Here is a 16738-nt window from a genome sequence, read left to right as displayed (position 1 = left end):
AATGATTGACTCCATCTTCCTCCACCTTCAGAATCGCACCAGCAACAAAGGAAGCCACCATACTTTGAATATGAGAATAAAGACAAAGCAAGTACACAAAATTAACAACATGTGGTCTGTATAAGTGCTGTTGTAAACAACGTGACAAGCAGCTTTTCCTGGTTTCACCTAATTTTTGTTAGCTGTAGTTTTGTCTATAATATGGATGGGAAATTGTGCACAGGCTTTTTATTTTACGAATTTAACTGCATTAATTAATAAAGCACCTTAGGGTCTCCTGCTTGCAGGAATATGAGACAAATGAAGACGGAGTGTTGTGCATGTTAGTGTCATGTCTCCAGCAGTGGAGAGCAGCCTCTCTGCTGCGCCGTTAGTTTTGGGGAAAGCCAAGACGTAGTGCAAGTGACACAGTCCTCTGGCTGTGGACTGAGGTAACATTACACATACCGGCAACTCTGGTAAATTATCATGATAAAAATGAGAAATATTAACACTTTAAAATGTTTAAAACTTTAAAACATTTTGCTGTTGTAGCTGACGGGAAACCTGCAGGCGGGTCTTCAACGCTGCCGTTTCATTTGCACTCACTATAGTGTGACCACCATGCACGCCAGTCCACTTGTGCTAACCTCAACACATGTTGCTAACGGAATACAGCTAAAAGTTTTCGGGTGGAACTTGCACTTGTAAACTTTGGTTCTCTATTACGTGCATACGTCTGCATAATGTGTTTTCTGCGTACAGCTGCTTCAACACAAATATATGAACCGTTACAGCCCCACTAAACATGGTTATTAGTGTGTGTTAGTGTTGTATAGTACTAGTAATTCAATTTCTAAAGAAGCGTTTGTTTTTGTGATTAGTTGGCTGTTTTTGAACTTGGTACATGCATACTTTACTAATGTGTACATATACCCTTAGCCACACCTTTGTGTGTGTTTGCACTGCTACTGAATGCATTTGATAACTCTTCTTTGTCTTTTCTTACTACTTAATTCCTGGCTAACATTCTCAGAGTCATAGCACTCCTCTCTTTTCCTGTCACTTTGGCTGCTGCCGGTCGCCGCCTCTGCATGTCACTAGTATACGTGTCACTTTGGAACCTGTCGTGCTGGTTGGCTTAGGCAGTCCCCTCCTCCACAGGAACAGGAGAACACCGCAGAGACGGAGCCCCAAGAAAGTTTACCAGAAACCAGCCCATCCCGAAGCCCAATGCCGAAGCAGCAGCAGCTACAAATACACTTACACCGTCTGCCTGATTCTCTCCTGCAGTCTGCTTTGTTTTTGCCAAAGCAGTGTCTGGATCAGTCTATTGCAGAGTCACATCCAATATTGTCCCAGCTTGTAACACAGCCTGCTCATTCACATTTATCAAATGCCACACCACAGTCTCCTCCAGAGCTGTCCCAGCTTGTAATGCATCCCGCTTCCCCACCTTCACCACATCCCATATCAGACTCTAAACCAAAAACTATGATGTTATGTTTGCACCGTTTGCCCCAGACTGTGGTGCAGTCAGCCTTGCATTTGCACAAACCTGTATCATCATCATCATTTCAACAGCAGTCCCAGTCCACACTGCACTCAGCTCTGTCAGAGGTTTCGTCAAAGTTGTGTTTTCAGGCACATCCAGAGTCTGAGGTGCAGAACCCAGAAGTTTTGACAGAGACTCAGAGAGATAACAAAGATAAAACTGTGCCAGTGCTCCCTCAGACTGTCAATCCACGCACAGAGTTACAGGAGGACACGCAAGAGGAGCAGAAGGACAGACAAGGGGACCAGCCTGAAGAGAAGGAGGAGGACGCTTCTGTAGAAGGGACGGTGCAGCAAAACTGTCCAACAACTGACACACACTATGTCCTTCGTTCCCAGAGTCCTGCAGAGTGTGCATCAGTGAACACCCTCACTGGGTTAAGTAATGGATTTCCCCAAAAGGGCGTGTTGCAGGACAAGTACAAGATTCGTGTGGACTTCAAGGTGAGTTTATGCTCTTGTGTCGGGTGGCATGTACATGTTTCATATAAATCCTGCTTTTAGAAATAAACAAGACTTGAGCAAATTGTATGTTTATTGTTGTGACACGTGAATGACCTTATGCATCCTCGCTGATAACTTTTCTTTTGCTTTCTTTTTCTTGCTTTGTGTCCACCAGGAGGACTGCGCTGTCCAGAACGTATGGCTAATGGGCGGCCTCAGCGTCCTCTCGTCTGTCCCTACCACACCACAACCTGTCTGTCTCCTCTGTGCAAGTAAAGGACGATATGAGGTAATGCTTCATCAGAGCCTGAGTAGTGTTACTGATAACAACAAGGTTTGAAGACATATAGCTCTTCTTTACGTTACGCTTCATATCTCCAAGCCCTTCTCTGCAACATTTTGTATTTCAGTGCTCTGCAGTGCCAATAATAACACCTGTGTTTCCCACCTCCATCAGATGATATTCTGCCAGATCTGCTGTGAGCCTTTCCACAGTTTCTGTCTGTCGTCAGAGGAGCGCCCTCAGAAGGACAACAAGGAGAACTGGTGTTGCAGGCGCTGCAAATTCTGCCACGTTTGTGGCCGTCGTAGCAAGAACACAAAGGTATGAAACCCAGCATCACTTAACCATTTTTTAAAAACACTTGTCAGATGCCCTTATGTTCATTGAAACATGATTTCATTGCTATGATTATTCCTCCTGTTCATACTGGACAAATAAATACCCTTTGATACTTACAAGGATCATATTGTCTTGTAAGATCATTCGTTTATTTACCTGTTTGTGAATTTGAAAGGGTGATGACATGCTGATGCAGTGCTTGCCAGATATTTATTTGATTAATTAAAATCATAAATAATGTACCCTTCTGTGTTTTTTCTCTCCAGCCGGTGTTGCAGTGCAGGAGATGCCAAACCTCATACCACCCTTCCTGCCTGGGACCAACCTACCCTAAGCCTCTGAACTGCAACATGCCCTGGGTAATTTCTTTGAAACAGGAGTGTCCTTGTCATGTTTTGAGGATATTAAAATACCATCCAGTGTTGAAAATGCTTATTTTGGGGGCTACAAACAATCTACCTAAAGTGATATATATTACACAAAATTGTAAAATTGCCAGAGAACCCATCACAGTGTACATCATGGACAATTTATGTGCTTTGTTTACAGTGTGAACCCTCTTAGGGCCTCATGCTTGCTGTTTTGTGACATCATTGTGTATGTGTAGGTGTGCATGACATGCATTCGGTGTAAAAGCTGTGGCGTGACTCCGGGAAAGACTTGGGATTTGGCCTGGAACCATGAGAAGGACCTCTGTCCTGACTGCACTGCTCTCCACAAAAAAGGTAACACTCAGTCCAAACAGCATTTTCTGAAGGCTTTGTCGCCATTTTGTGAATGCTCAATAAATACATTGTATGATGTCTGGAAACCTCACAGACTTATTCAACACAACAGGTCTAATGTTGCCTAGAAGGATGACCTGGACTTGTATGCACAGTATGTGCTTAAAGTTAAATGTGAGGCTCTAGAAATGGACGATGTAACTGAAATTTGATCTTAATCTACATTAGGTAATTTCTGCACCGTCTGCCACAAGTGCTACGACGACAACAATCCACACACACAGATGATTCGGTGTTCAAAGTGCAGCCACTGGATTCATTACACATGTGAAGGACTTTCGGGTGAGTAACATTGTTTATTATCTCCGCCAGCTGTAAGCATGGAGGGGAGCATGCTTTAAATTAATAAATGATGATACTTAGACTATTTATACACGTGGAACATGCGCACATAGTATTGTGTAGTATATAACAATATTGCAGATCTAATCTTAATCTCCATTATATCCTCTAATATGTATCTGTCTGTTACAGATGAGCTGTGTGGGTTGCTGTCAAGCCAAACAGAAAAATTGTCTTTCACCTGCTCACCCTGCAACGAGCAGCAAACTGAACACAGCAGCTTGAGGGCGGAGCTGCAGAGCAGGCTGATAGTCGGGCTGAAGGAGGTGCTCATTGACCTCCTCTCCAATGATGCTACACAGCACCTCCTTACCTGTAAAGCGGTAAGAGGACTTTGACAAATGTCCTAATGCAGCATATTTGACTAACGGCAGTAAAACAATAAAAATAAAAAATGTTGTTTTTGTGTTTCAGTGTCAGCAAACAAACAACACACAGTTCGTCAGGGAACAGCAACCAGTATGTGATCTACAAGCCATGGAGAGGAAGTTTAAAGGCTGCGGATACACCTCGATAGTGAGTATAATCCCTCCTGATAATCTGGAAACCAGCACATCTCTATCTGTTTTAAACTCTGTGCTTGTAAGTCAGTAATAGTGTTGTAATTCACAACTAACTTTTAGCACATTCAGCTGAGAGAAATCAATAGATAGGGTACTGAAATCAGTTCTGCTGTTTTTTTTTTTTTTTTGTGACACCAGCTCTTGTGAGATGCTCGTGATTGAAACCCTGACCTACTTTTTCTCTTCTCGTTCCCTCAGAAAGCTTTCCATGCAGATGTCATCCGTGTGATGAGGAAGTGGTTGAAGCAGGAGGAAGATGAGCTTCTCCCTGAGGATCAGAGACCAACCAGTCAGGCCAGGGCATACTATGTCAAAGTAAGCTCGCCTGCCAGATCTCCTACAGGTTACTTACCAAAAAAATCGAGTATAAAAAGACTGTTTGAGTCAATTTTTAACTTTGATCTCACTCAAATTTTGTTTTTCTTGTAGGTGATCGAGGAGGTTTTCAGCTGGTTTCCTACAAGCCATCTAAAAGAGTGGAACTCGTTCTTTGAGGAATTACCAAGGTAATAACCAAGTACATTAAACTTAATTATTCACTCAATATATAATATATTCGTTATTCAAATTCATAGCCAAAGCCAGTGTGAAATGAAAACTAAAAAATATACGCAGTCGGTAAAGATCTACTAGAATAAAGAAATGTGTAAACAGAGCAACATTGTAATTAAATATATGAAAGAAAATAGGTAAGTTTGACTTAGAAACATTAACTTAATGATAAAAACATTTCACTTAAAAATATAAATACAAAGAAATTTAAAACTGCATAAACTTTTTTATTGAAATGTATTTATTTGAGCTTGATGACATAGTTGAATCTTTAGGTGATTGCTTAATCCAACAACTTATAGAGAATAAAAGTGTCGCTCCCCTCTGTTCTCCTCCTCTCTGTAGTGGCATGCTCCCTGAAGCGGTCCTTCCACCATCTAAGGAGCACAGCTATGCACAGTGGCTGGAGAGGACATACCAGCCCAGAGAGCACAGGGGCCCACAGGCAGGGAAACCTGACCCTGTGCTGAACTCAGTCACTACACAGCAGTCCAGCGTATCGCACAGCCACCCTCTGTGTTCACAAGGTATGGAAACAACTGTAGCCTGTTCTGTGTCATGTATGCTGAGGAATGTGATCTTCATCTGAACGTTTGGACATGCAACTACTGTTTTGTAGTTCATAGAGGAATAATTTGTAGAAGGGAAGGATCAAATCTTTACCGAGTTCACATTTGCAAATGTAGAAAAAGTCCTGTTTTGTACCAATGGCCAGTAGTCAATATATTAAAATCCGTAAGTGAGGCAAAACAAGCATTTAATTGAATGCCTGTTGAGCAAAGAGAGCATTAATTTGGAGAAGTTTCACATTTTAACCGCCCTGCCCCTACTTTTTCCATGTATTTTGTAAGCCCGTACATACCTGTCAATAAGGACTAATGTATGGCATTAAGTAGAATACATAATAAACAAAAAAATAAGGTTATTACTAGCTTAATATAAATAAATATCCTTTATACCAGGAATGGTTAAGGGTCTCTAAACACTGGTGTTCAGTGTTTCCCCTATAATTTAACAGAACCCCCACCAGGCCAAAAAAATCATTTTTTATGCCTAAAATAACGCCAAATATCAATAGCAGTGTTTCTCCTATGTTCATGAACTGCAGCAGCACACTGTTGTGAGTCTATGAACAAGGCAATGGGGTATGATTAGTTCACGTCTATTACAACAGCAGAGGAGTTGAATGTCTCCAATGTAAACTGCAGCTAAAGTCAGCTGAACAAGTGAAGGCAACATCTGTAGACTGGCAGTTACAAACAGGCTCGGGAGCGAACGACATGCTGATGGATTCTGTGTTTTTAGCTGAGCTACATCAGAGAATATTCAGATAAAACAGAAAAGAGATGCTGTTTTCTCTCATTGTTATACGAAGTTACAGGAGTAACAAGCGAACCAGCTGCAAAAGATATGACATAAAACAAGTGCTGCGCTGTGGATCTAATTAATTGTGATGTGAAGAGTAGCTCATGTGGATTGTGGACTGATAAATATTTGAAAAAGAAACTGATAAATATTTAAAGAAATTTTAAAGTGTTAAATTTCAGAAAGAAATTTGGTGTGACAGGTGGTAGAAGGCGTGTTTAAGAGGACACACCTCCCCCGGACCATCTGCCAGGCCATAGCGCTGAACCTAGAGGAAACACTGCTGTTGTGTTATAAAAATAAATCAATCTAAAAATACCATTTGCCTCTTTACTTTTTTGCATTTGTTGGAGTAATAACATCAGTTGTCATATCAAACAGATAAGTATTCATTATCACAGCCCTGAAATGCCGCATCGGTGCATTTCTACTTATTTTTGCTTGCTCAGGTTTAAAATATATGTTTATATTCGCCTCTTTCTTCTTCACAGGTGTAAAGAGTGATCATGAAACTACCAGAACTGAAGATATGAGGCAGTGTGCCCTGTGCCAGCATTATGGAGACTGTGCTCCGAGGGTGAGTTTTGCTGTCCTACAATGTTTCTACTGCAACAAATAAATATTTTTATCATTGATGAAACTGCAGATTATTCTCTGGATTAATCTACCACACATTTTATATATAACAAAAAAGGCCTATCTTTATTCCCTACAGCTCAAGGTGAATTCATTTCTGACCAACAGTCCAAAACCCAAATATATTTATCAGTTTTATTACAATATGAGATGAGGAAGAGCAGCCAGTGTTTTTTTTGTTAAGTTCCTTAATAATGGTTAATCAGGTATCAGAGTGGTAGCAGATTAAAGATAATTGTATTGTCCTCCTGACAGGATGCAGGACGACTGTTGTACCTGGGACAGAACGAGTGGGCCCACGTTAACTGCTGCCTTTGGTCTGCTGAGGTGTACGAGGAGAAGAGCGCTCTTCTGCAAGTGCACAGTGCCGTCTCAAGAGGGCGCCACCTGGTAAGATATTAGCAGGAAATAAATATTTTTAGTTGTGAGATTTTTATTAGTCACACTAGCTTTAAGAGATGTAGGATAGGCAAAAATTGCATAACTCTGTGATAGACCCGTGTAAAAAAAAAAAAAAAAAAAGATCTAAAATTAATTAACATTTATTCATTTTTAAGAATCATAAAAAAATTCCCCTTCTTCTTCTTCTAATCGTCTATGTCTAATGTCATCCCGCCACACAGTCAGTATAAAGATAAACATGATTCTCCTTTACTCTGCAGCGTTGTGATCGTTGTGGCCAGTCCGGAGCCACTGTGGGCTGCTGTCTCTCCACCTGCCAGAGTAATTTCCACTTCATGTGTGCCCGTGCTCAGAATTGTGTGTTTCAGCTGGACAGGAAGATGTACTGCTTCAAACACAGGGATCTTGTCAGTGCAAAGGTACACACACAATCTTGCCTCAAGCTTACAGTCGCCAATGCACAACTCAACAATTGCTGATTTATTTCTACATTATATTGATTTATGGTTTACCGTACTCTTCCAGGTGGTGTCTGGGAAAGGGTTTGAAGTGACTCGGCGAGTGTATGTGGACTTTGAGGGGATCAATCTCAAGAGAAAGTTCCTCACAGGCCTAGAGCCAGAATCCATAAACATGACCATAGGTAAGAAAAAAAAATATTACAACTTTTATTTTTATAGTGCTTTTCTAAACCAGAGTTACAAAATTCTTCACAGTTCAATGTCATACAATATGAGAAAACAAAGAAGTAAGAGAACACCCATTTACAGAATATACATACATACATACATACATACATATACATATACACACACAAGATAGCAGTTCCAATCAGACTGACACAGTTCCTGAGTCTGCTGAGTAAAATTGTGTGATCAACTGCAGCCGTCAAGTCCAGCAAAATGAGAACAGTGTGAGTCTGCATTCATCAAAATATCATTGGTTACCCTAAGTAGGGCAGTGTCTGTACTGTGGTTCTTTCTAAAGCCAGATGGGCATTTGTCAAATATGTTGTTTTCTTCCCAGCAATTTCTGAAATCAGTGGTAATTTTGATATGGGACAGTAATTACTGGGCAGTGTGGGATCTAAGCCAAGTTTCTTAAGGAGAGGCTGGATACAGGCCTGTTTAAAATAGTCCAGGAGCAGGCCAGACAAAAAAGATTCATCAACAATTTTAATAAGCCATGGGGCAATGACTCCAAAAACCTCTTTGTGGCACAAACAGTAACTGGGGCAGGGTTCACAAGATTGTTGAAGGTGTTAAAAAGAGATCTTGCGTTAAGCTTTTTCAAGGCAACTAGATTGTAATCCATCCAGGGCCTTGGCTTGGAGGTACGGCATGACCAAGCTTCAAAGGGCTATTTGGTTCTCTAATATCTGTCTGTTGTTGGTGTGAGCCTCTTACATCCTGTACAGGGTGTGTGTCTCCATAAAGGAATGTAATATAATACTGTAATATATCAGACGGATATCCTGAAGTGTGCGTATCACCTTTCCTTTCTCATTTTTCCAGGCTCTCTGCAGATTCAGAAACTTGGTGTGTTGACAGAGCTGTCGTCAAGTGGGAGAATGCTGTTTCCTGTCGGCTATCAGTAAGTGCTCATTGTCATTATACAATTGGTGGTAGAGTTGGGTACCAAACGCAGAACTTTGAAGGGTAACAACCGAGTTACACCTGTACTGTCAAGTACCAATTCAAGGTAAAATGCAGCTTGGCCAAGTTTCGGTACCTGATTGGGTTGTCTAAACCACAAAGGTCACTTACTTGACACTTAATTACCGTTAGGTGACTATCTCACTCTAAACAATGTTTCGCCCTCATAATCCTTTTGGCTTTGATAAAGTCTGAGAGAAGAGAGAGGACAAATGATAAAGAAAACTTTTGTTGCATACCGCTTTTTTAAAATGTTTACACTTGAAGACAAGATTTACACAATAGAATCAAATAAGCAGCAATAAAGGAGAAAACATAGCATCAGAAACAATACAATCAAAGAACAAGAAACACTTAAGGTCATAAAATAATAGTGAAATTCTAAAATATATAGTTAAATGTAGTAAGGCAGTAAAGTCGTAGAGTTTTATTGGGCATCAGCCTCACTTTCATGCTTGTATAGTCGAGAAAAAAACGACTTAAAGTGTAAAGAAACACTTCAGGTCGCAGTTAGACCTGTGAGAAGCAGCTGAGTCACAAGCTTGCATGGAGCCGTTGAAGACAGCTGCATAGATCAATATGAGAATGTATATGTTGCATGATGTGCGAGTCTAAAACGGGTCTGACATGCTGCAGTCTCGACACGAGAGAAAGTGAGACGACATCACCCCTGCAGCTTGTTCAAGTCACAGTGATTGTTGTTAACAGTGACAGGCTGTGACAGGCTGGAGGTTGTAGGGACAGGTTTGGGAGAGAAGAGGGAGGTCGGGAGGGGTTTTATTTTCTGTGGGGTCTAAAACTGAAAAACTGAAATCACATGTTTGTTATCACTGCGAGAGGAAAGTACCATAAAAAGCTACACTGAATTTGCAGTAGGGTCGGCACCGGTTCAAATGTGAATAGTACCTGACTCTAGCTGATAGACTTACTGATCTGAGTCACTCACTTGGTGACTGGGGAACTTTTGTACTGACTGTAGCATCGTCAATGTTCTCGAAATGACTCTTTTTTCCTTTCTTCTCCAGATGTTCTCGGTTGTACTGGAGCACTGTGGACCCCCGCAGACGCTGCAAGTACACCTGTAAGGTGACAGAAGCGAGCACGCCTCTCCCTGGTGAGGAACAAGATCTGAGATGGGACCAAGAAGAAAATCACACCATAGTCCACAGCCCAAACCAACACAGAGGTCAGCAGGAACTTTTAATTTTTTGACTGACTGTTGTTCTCTTTAGATGTACTCAACAGCCAAACAAATACAACCCTCCTCTCGCTCGAACACCAGATGTTTTTTGGTACACACAGATGTACAGTACAGGCCAAAAGTTTGGACACACCTTCTCATTCAATGCGTTTTCTTTATTTTCATGACTATTTACATTGTAGATTCTCACTCAAGGCATCAAAACTATGAATGAACACATGTGGAGTTATGTACTTAACAAAAAAAGGTGAAATAACTGAAAACATGTTTTATATTCTAGTTTCTTCAAAATAGCCACCCTTTGCTCTGATTACTGCTTTGCACATTCTTGGCATTCTCTCGATGAGCTTCAAGAGGTAGTCACCTGAAATGGTTTTCCAACAGTCTTGAAGGAGTTCCCAGAGGTGTTTAGCACTTGTTGGCCCCTTTGCCTTCACTCTGCGGTCCAGCTCACCCCAAACCATCTCGATTGGGTTCAGGTCCGGTGACTGTGGAGGCCAGGACATCTGCCGCAGCACTCCATCACTCTCCTTCTTGGTCAAATAGCCCTTACACAGCCTGGAGGTGTGTTTGGGGTCATTGTCCTGTTGAAAAATAAATGATCGTCCAACTAAACGCAAACCGGATGGGATGGCATGTCGCTGCAGGATGCTGTGGTAGCCATGCTGGTTCAGTGTGCCTTCAATTTTGAATAAATCCCCAACAGTGTCACCAGCAAAACACCCCCACACCATCACACCTCCTCCTCCATGCTTCACAGTGGGAACCAGGCATGTGGAATCCATCCGTTCACCTTTTCTGCGTCTCACAAAGACACGGCGGTTGGAACCAAAGATCTCAAATTTGGACTCATCAGACCAAAGCACAGATTTCCACTGGTCTAATGTCCATTCCTTGTGTTTCTTGGCCCAAACAAATCTCTTCTGCTTGTTGCCTCTCCTTAGCAGTGGTTTCCTAGCAGCTATTTGACCATGAAGGCCTGATTCGCGCAGTCTCCTCTTAACAGTTGTTCTAGAGATGGGTCTGCTGCTAGAACTCTGTGTGGCATTCATCTGGTCTCTGATCTGAGCTGCTGTTAACTTGCGATTTCTGAGGCTGGTGACTCGGATGAACTTATCCTCAGAAGCAGAGGTGACTCTTGGTCTTCCTTTCCTGGGTCGGTCCTCATGTGTGCCAGTTTCGTTGTAGTGCTTGATGGTTTTTGCGACTCCACTTGGGGACACATTTAAAGTTTTTGCAATTTTCTGGACTGACTGACCTTCATTTCTTAAAGTAATGATGGCCACTCGTTTTTCTTTAGTTAGCTGATTGGTTCTTGCCATAATATGAATTTTAACAGTTGTCCAATAGGGCTGTCGGCTGTGTATTAACCTGACTTCTGCACAACACAACTGATGGTCCCAACCCCATTGATAAAGCAAGAAATTCCACTAATTAACCCTGATAAGGCACACCTGTGAAGTGGAAACCATTTCAGGTGACTACCTCTTGAAGCTCATCGAGAGAATGCCAAGAGCGTGCAAAGCAGTAATCAGAGCAAAGGGTGGCTATTTTGAAGAAACTAGAATATAAAACATGTTTTCAGTTATTTCACCTTTTTTTGTTAAGTACATAACTCCACATGTGTTCATTCATAGTTTTGATGCCTTCAGTGAGAATCTACAATGTAAATAGTCATGAAAATAAAGAAAACGCATTGAATGAGAAGGTGTGTCCAAACTTTTGGCCTGTACTGTACATCTAGCGAACTGTGAGAAGATATTCACTGAATTAGACAACAAGTGTATTGGGTTAGAGTCGCCAACTGCACCTTTAGTATTTTCAGTCACATACAGTCAGGTCCATAATTATTTGGACAATGATACAGTTGTTGTCATTTTGGCTCTGTACACCACCACAATGGGTTTTAAATGAAACAATGAATACCTGCTTAAAGTGCAGACTCTCAGCTTTCATTTAAGGCTTTTTTCAAAAATGTAGTATGAACCGTGTAGGAATTACAACCATTTCTTCACACAGTCCCCCGACTTTAAGGGCTCATAAGTATTTGGACAAACTAACATAATCATCAATTAAACAGCCAGTTTTAATACTTGGTTGCAAATCCTTTACAGTCAATGACTGCCTGAAGTGTTGGACACATAGGCATCATCATATGCTGGGTTTCTTCCCTGGTGATGCTCTGCCAGCCCTTTACTGCAGCCGTCTGCACTTCCTGCTTGTGTTTTGGATGTTTTGCCCTCAGTTTTGGCTTCAGCAAGAGAAACGCATGCTCAGTTGGATTCAGGTCAGATGATATGACTTGGCCATTGCAGAACATTCCACTTCTTTGCCTTAAAAATGTCTTTGGTTGCTTTTGCAGTATGCTTCAGGTCAATGTCCAACTGCACTGTGAAGCATCGTCCAATGAGTTTTGAAGCATTTGGTTGAATCTGAGCAGATAATGGTGCCCCAAACACTTCAGCTTCAAGGCCAGATTAGAGTTTGTCAAAAACCATCAAAAAAGCCTGTACAGTTGTGGAACAGCATACTATGGACAGATAAAACAAAGATCAACTACCAGAATGATGGGAAGACAAGAGAAGGAAGAAGGGAAGGAACTGCTCATGATCCAACGCACACCACCTCATCAGTGAAGCATGGTGGAGGTACTGTTATGTCATGGCCATGTATGGCTGCCAGTGGAACTGGTTCTCTTGTATTTATTGATGATGTGACTGCTGACAAGAGCAGCAGGATGAAAGCTGAAGTGTTTGGGGCTACATTATCTGCTCAGATTCAACCAAATGCTTCAAAACTCATTGGACGATGCTTCACAGTGCAGTTGGACAATGACCTGAAGCATACTGCAAAAGCAACCAAAGACATTTTTAAGGCAAAGAAGTGGAATGTTCTGCAATGGCCAAGTCATATCATCTGACCTGAATCCAATTGAGCATGCGTTTCTCTTGCTGAAGCCAAAACTGAGGGCAAAACATCCAAAACACAAGCAGAAAGTGCAGACGGCTACAGTAAAGGGCTGGCAGAGCATCACCAGGGAAGAAACCCAGCATCTGATGATGCCTATGTGTCCAACACTTCAGGCAGTCATTGACTGTAAAGGATTTGCAACCAAGTATTAAAACTGACTGTTTAATTGATGATTATGTTAGTTTGTCCAAATACTTATGAGCCCTTAAAGTTGGGGGACTGTGTGAAGAAATGGTTGTCATTCCTACATGGTTCATACTACATTTTTGAAAAAAGCCTTAAATGAAAGCTGAGAGTCTGCACTTTAAGCAGGTATTCATTGTTTCATTTAAAACCCATTGTGGTGGTGTACAGAGCCAAAATGACGACAACTGTATCATTGTCCAAATAATTATGGACCTGACTGTATTTGTAACCACTTGCATTGCAGTTGGACTATTTGTTTGACACCTTTTTTCTTTGGCAGAAATGGTGTCTCCAGATCCTTTAAGCTCCTCATCCAGCCCAATAAAATCCACTACCCCGTCACCCAACTCTAAACAGCACAACACATCTGGATCCAAAAGTCCTGGTCACACACAGGTCAGGAGACCAGCAGGAGGATCGTCTCGACCTCTTCCATCTCCAGGTAACTACTTTAAGATGAAATGTTGTAAAATGTTTATATATTCTTTGACTTTTTACCTTTGCAAAGGCATTTTGAGTGTCAAATGTTCCTAGCACCTGTGTTGGCTCATCTTCAGTCTTTGTTATTTGATGCTCTCAGGGGCTGCACCTCCCAAATCACATCACATCCTGACTTTGAGGGACCTGGAGGACACCCGTCGGCCTCGCAGGCTGTCATCAAGAAGCCGCTGCAGTTCCTCTCCAACAGACAGCGACCCATCTGTACCAATGACCCTCCGTTCTGGTGGCACCATCAACTCCAGATGTGCCCTGTTCAGCTCCCCTCCGAGGTCATCAAACTTGGGAGCAGCATCGCCTCCTCTGTCCCGTCAAAACTCAGCATCACCCATCTGGAGCTCCCCACCTCGATCCAACTCCAGCATCTCTGCAGGGCTGTCACCTCGGCAAGGAGCCATCACTCACTCCCCCAGAGGGGGGCAAAACTTTAAAATTACCACTCCTGTGTCTGCAGAGGTTCCCCAAGACTTCCTGGCGTCGTCCGAGGCAGAAGATGCAGCAGTGGCCACAACTAATGGGATCTCGCTAGCCCCTGATAACCTGGAAGAGGAGGTCGCCCACCTGATGGCCCAGGAGCTGCCCTACACTGTGTTTGACACGGACACAGAGGTAGCAGTGGCCTCCATGCTAAATGCAAAGCTCGAGTTTGACGAGGCTCTGCTCACGGAGAACGTGGCCCTCCACTGTGGAGCACAAGGTGGGAGAGGAGAGGTGGAAGGGGTGGTGCAAGATGTGGAAATGCAAGTAGAAAATCGGGACACTGAAGTTGAAGACTCAAGCCATTACTTGAAATTTTCACGCACAGTTGTGTGTGACACAACAAGCAGCGCGGACGCCTCAGGTCAGGTCACCTCAACACAGTCGATCTCACAGTTAGATGGAGCGGACGGAGGGTCAGACAGTGATGAAAGCGAGGCGGTAGATGATGAAGCCCAGGACACAGAAGGAGAAGATGAAGAGAGTAAGATTCACACCAACCATAATACACCTACTAAACAGCTGACAGTCGCTCTAAAGAGGCTGGAGTCAATCTACACTGTGTCGACAGCTGAGCCTGAATTTAAAGAAAATCCTTCCCCATCTGACGTTCTTGGAGCAAGTTATGCAAGTGATGATATGTCAGTTCAGGAGGAAGAGGTCCCGATGAGCTCTGAAACACCGACATCTCAAGATGAGGTGCACTTGGATTCAACTACAGGTCATTTTGTTTCTGGTGAAGATGGTGCCATAGTTTGCCCAAATAACAATGAAGTTGGCAATGATGAGAATAGCTCATCGGCCGACTCCATTGAAGGATTTAAGGATGATTTGAATGACCCTGACTACTCCCCAGACTGTACACCAGGTCCAGAGCGTAAAACCAAAAAATCTCCCACAGGACAGATGAAAGCCCCCGTTATGAAAGCAAAGCGTCCAGCACCAAACCTCAAACGTTTGTCCCCAAAACCGTGTCTTCCACAGCAGCGCAGACTCAAATTGTTGTTGCCCCCACAATCTGCACAGATTGTAAATAATGCGTCAGCCTCCCCTGCTGCTGCTGTTGGTGCAGTTCCACGTGCAGTCACCTCTCCCATTGTGATCAATGGTTTAAACATACCTGTTCAGGCTGGTGCATCACGGGCCGGACCCATTGCTATCCGCTTGGACAGCTCAAGGCAGTCAGGAAGTCAGCAAGTTTTGATTCCGAATCAAGCGGAAGCCACTGGCTCACTGCCGCCCTTGGCTCCCACCCCTCAGGTCCTTCTGGTCAACAGACAAGGTCAGATTCTGATCAAAGACCCGAGATCAAACACTTATCAGTCGCTCAGTACAAACTCGCCCACCTACAATAGAATAAGCCAGATTGCCAGGATTCTCCACAGCGGTAATGCCTTGCAGCGCTCAGTCCCACGTGTCATAATAAAGCCTCATTCCAGCCTCAATGCCACAAACGTCTCTCCTGCCAGTAACCATATTACGACAACCGAGAGAAAAATCATTGTCAGAATGGTGCCTGTGAAAACCACCGGGACTCCAGCTCCCGCAGCTCCTGTCAGTTTGCAGAGTGTTCCTGAAGCCAGTTTCTCTAACATCGAGGGGAACACAGCGCAGGCTATTATTGACAGAGCTATGGCTACACACCGTGAGGAGCCACAGACAAAACCCATCATCCTCCGTAAAGCTAGCCGACCAAAGGCCAGACATCGAAGACCGGCCCGGCTTCAGGATGCAGATGTCTCAGATGAGTCACCAGCTACACCTTTAGAGTCCCCCAGCAGTTCCCTCAATGAACCAGACTTCAACCTGCAGCCAACCCCTGCATCATCACGCCACCAGGTGAGAGTCAAGAGAGTGTCATCGGTGTCTGAACGGCCGTCCAGGAAGAAATCCAAGATGGACTTCTTGAGGGATCCCTCGAGTGAGCTGGATGAAGTTAATGAAGCCAGGTATTCAAACATTTGATTCTTCCCTAATTGTCTTGACTGCAGTGTACAAGAGTGTGAGATTATAATAAACTACTACATTAAAGGTTGATTACATGAGCTGCAATGCAAGTGAGATAAACTTTTCGGGCTGCACCTAGTGGTTATTTTTATTATTTGTTTGGTTGTTACATGGTGAACGACACATGCTCATGTGATATTTAACTGAATCAGTGTATTAAGTCACCAGAATGTTTCTTGTTTTCTCCAAATAGGCCGAGTGGTGTGAGAATGAAAGCTCCAACAATGAAGGATATCCTTGATATGGACCAGGAGAGTAAGATGTCTGAGCCCGAGCCACCGAGGATTACAGCTCCACCACCTCCCCCAGCACCCTCCAGGTTAGTTCATTTTAAAAGTGCTCTTATTAAGAGCCTTAATACTCTGCTATAAAGTAACAAAGAGGCAAATGGTTAATGACAGAATACATGAATTTCAAGGTCAGTGTTTACCCACCTCCATATTTGAGGGATAGAAAAGCAAAACAAGTTTTTTAAAAGGAGAAAACCTAAGATAAATTAT

The 16738-nt window shown here is 42.9% G+C and overlaps 1 protein-coding gene across 2 annotated transcripts in view; it reads left to right on the top strand.

Moving 5' to 3' along the window:
• Nucleotides 1-16738, top strand: part of kmt2ba (lysine (K)-specific methyltransferase 2Ba) — a 40840-nt gene that overhangs the window by 19005 nt on the left and 5097 nt on the right. Inside the window, exons 10-29 of one of the 2 annotated variants that reach the window (XM_033636591.2) lie at nucleotides 1873-1977; nucleotides 2153-2266; nucleotides 2435-2581; nucleotides 2866-2958; nucleotides 3207-3324; nucleotides 3553-3666; nucleotides 3859-4049; nucleotides 4141-4242; nucleotides 4488-4604; nucleotides 4719-4795; nucleotides 5187-5368; nucleotides 6698-6783; nucleotides 7098-7232; nucleotides 7505-7663; nucleotides 7770-7887; nucleotides 8759-8837; nucleotides 9925-10085; nucleotides 13537-13698; nucleotides 13837-16180; nucleotides 16432-16557. In XM_033636591.2, coding sequence (XP_033492482.2) covers nucleotides 1873-1977; nucleotides 2153-2266; nucleotides 2435-2581; nucleotides 2866-2958; nucleotides 3207-3324; nucleotides 3553-3666; nucleotides 3859-4049; nucleotides 4141-4242; nucleotides 4488-4604; nucleotides 4719-4795; nucleotides 5187-5368; nucleotides 6698-6783; nucleotides 7098-7232; nucleotides 7505-7663; nucleotides 7770-7887; nucleotides 8759-8837; nucleotides 9925-10085; nucleotides 13537-13698; nucleotides 13837-16180; nucleotides 16432-16557 — 4730 coding nt within the window. Of the gene's footprint in view, nucleotides 1-1143; nucleotides 1978-2152; nucleotides 2267-2434; nucleotides 2582-2865; nucleotides 2959-3206; nucleotides 3325-3552; nucleotides 3667-3858; nucleotides 4050-4140; nucleotides 4243-4487; nucleotides 4605-4718; nucleotides 4796-5186; nucleotides 5369-6697; nucleotides 6784-7097; nucleotides 7233-7504; nucleotides 7664-7769; nucleotides 7888-8758; nucleotides 8838-9924; nucleotides 10086-13536; nucleotides 13699-13836; nucleotides 16181-16431; nucleotides 16558-16738 lie in introns of both variants that reach the window. The other variant, XM_033636589.2, reaches the window with a different exon arrangement.

The sequence above is a fragment of the Epinephelus lanceolatus genome, chromosome 16 (assembly GCF_041903045.1).
Source record: "Epinephelus lanceolatus isolate andai-2023 chromosome 16, ASM4190304v1, whole genome shotgun sequence".
Lineage (NCBI taxonomy): Eukaryota > Metazoa > Chordata > Actinopteri > Perciformes > Serranidae > Epinephelus > Epinephelus lanceolatus.
Note: the sequence above shows the minus strand (reverse complement) of the source record. Positions and strands in the feature narration are given on the sequence as shown.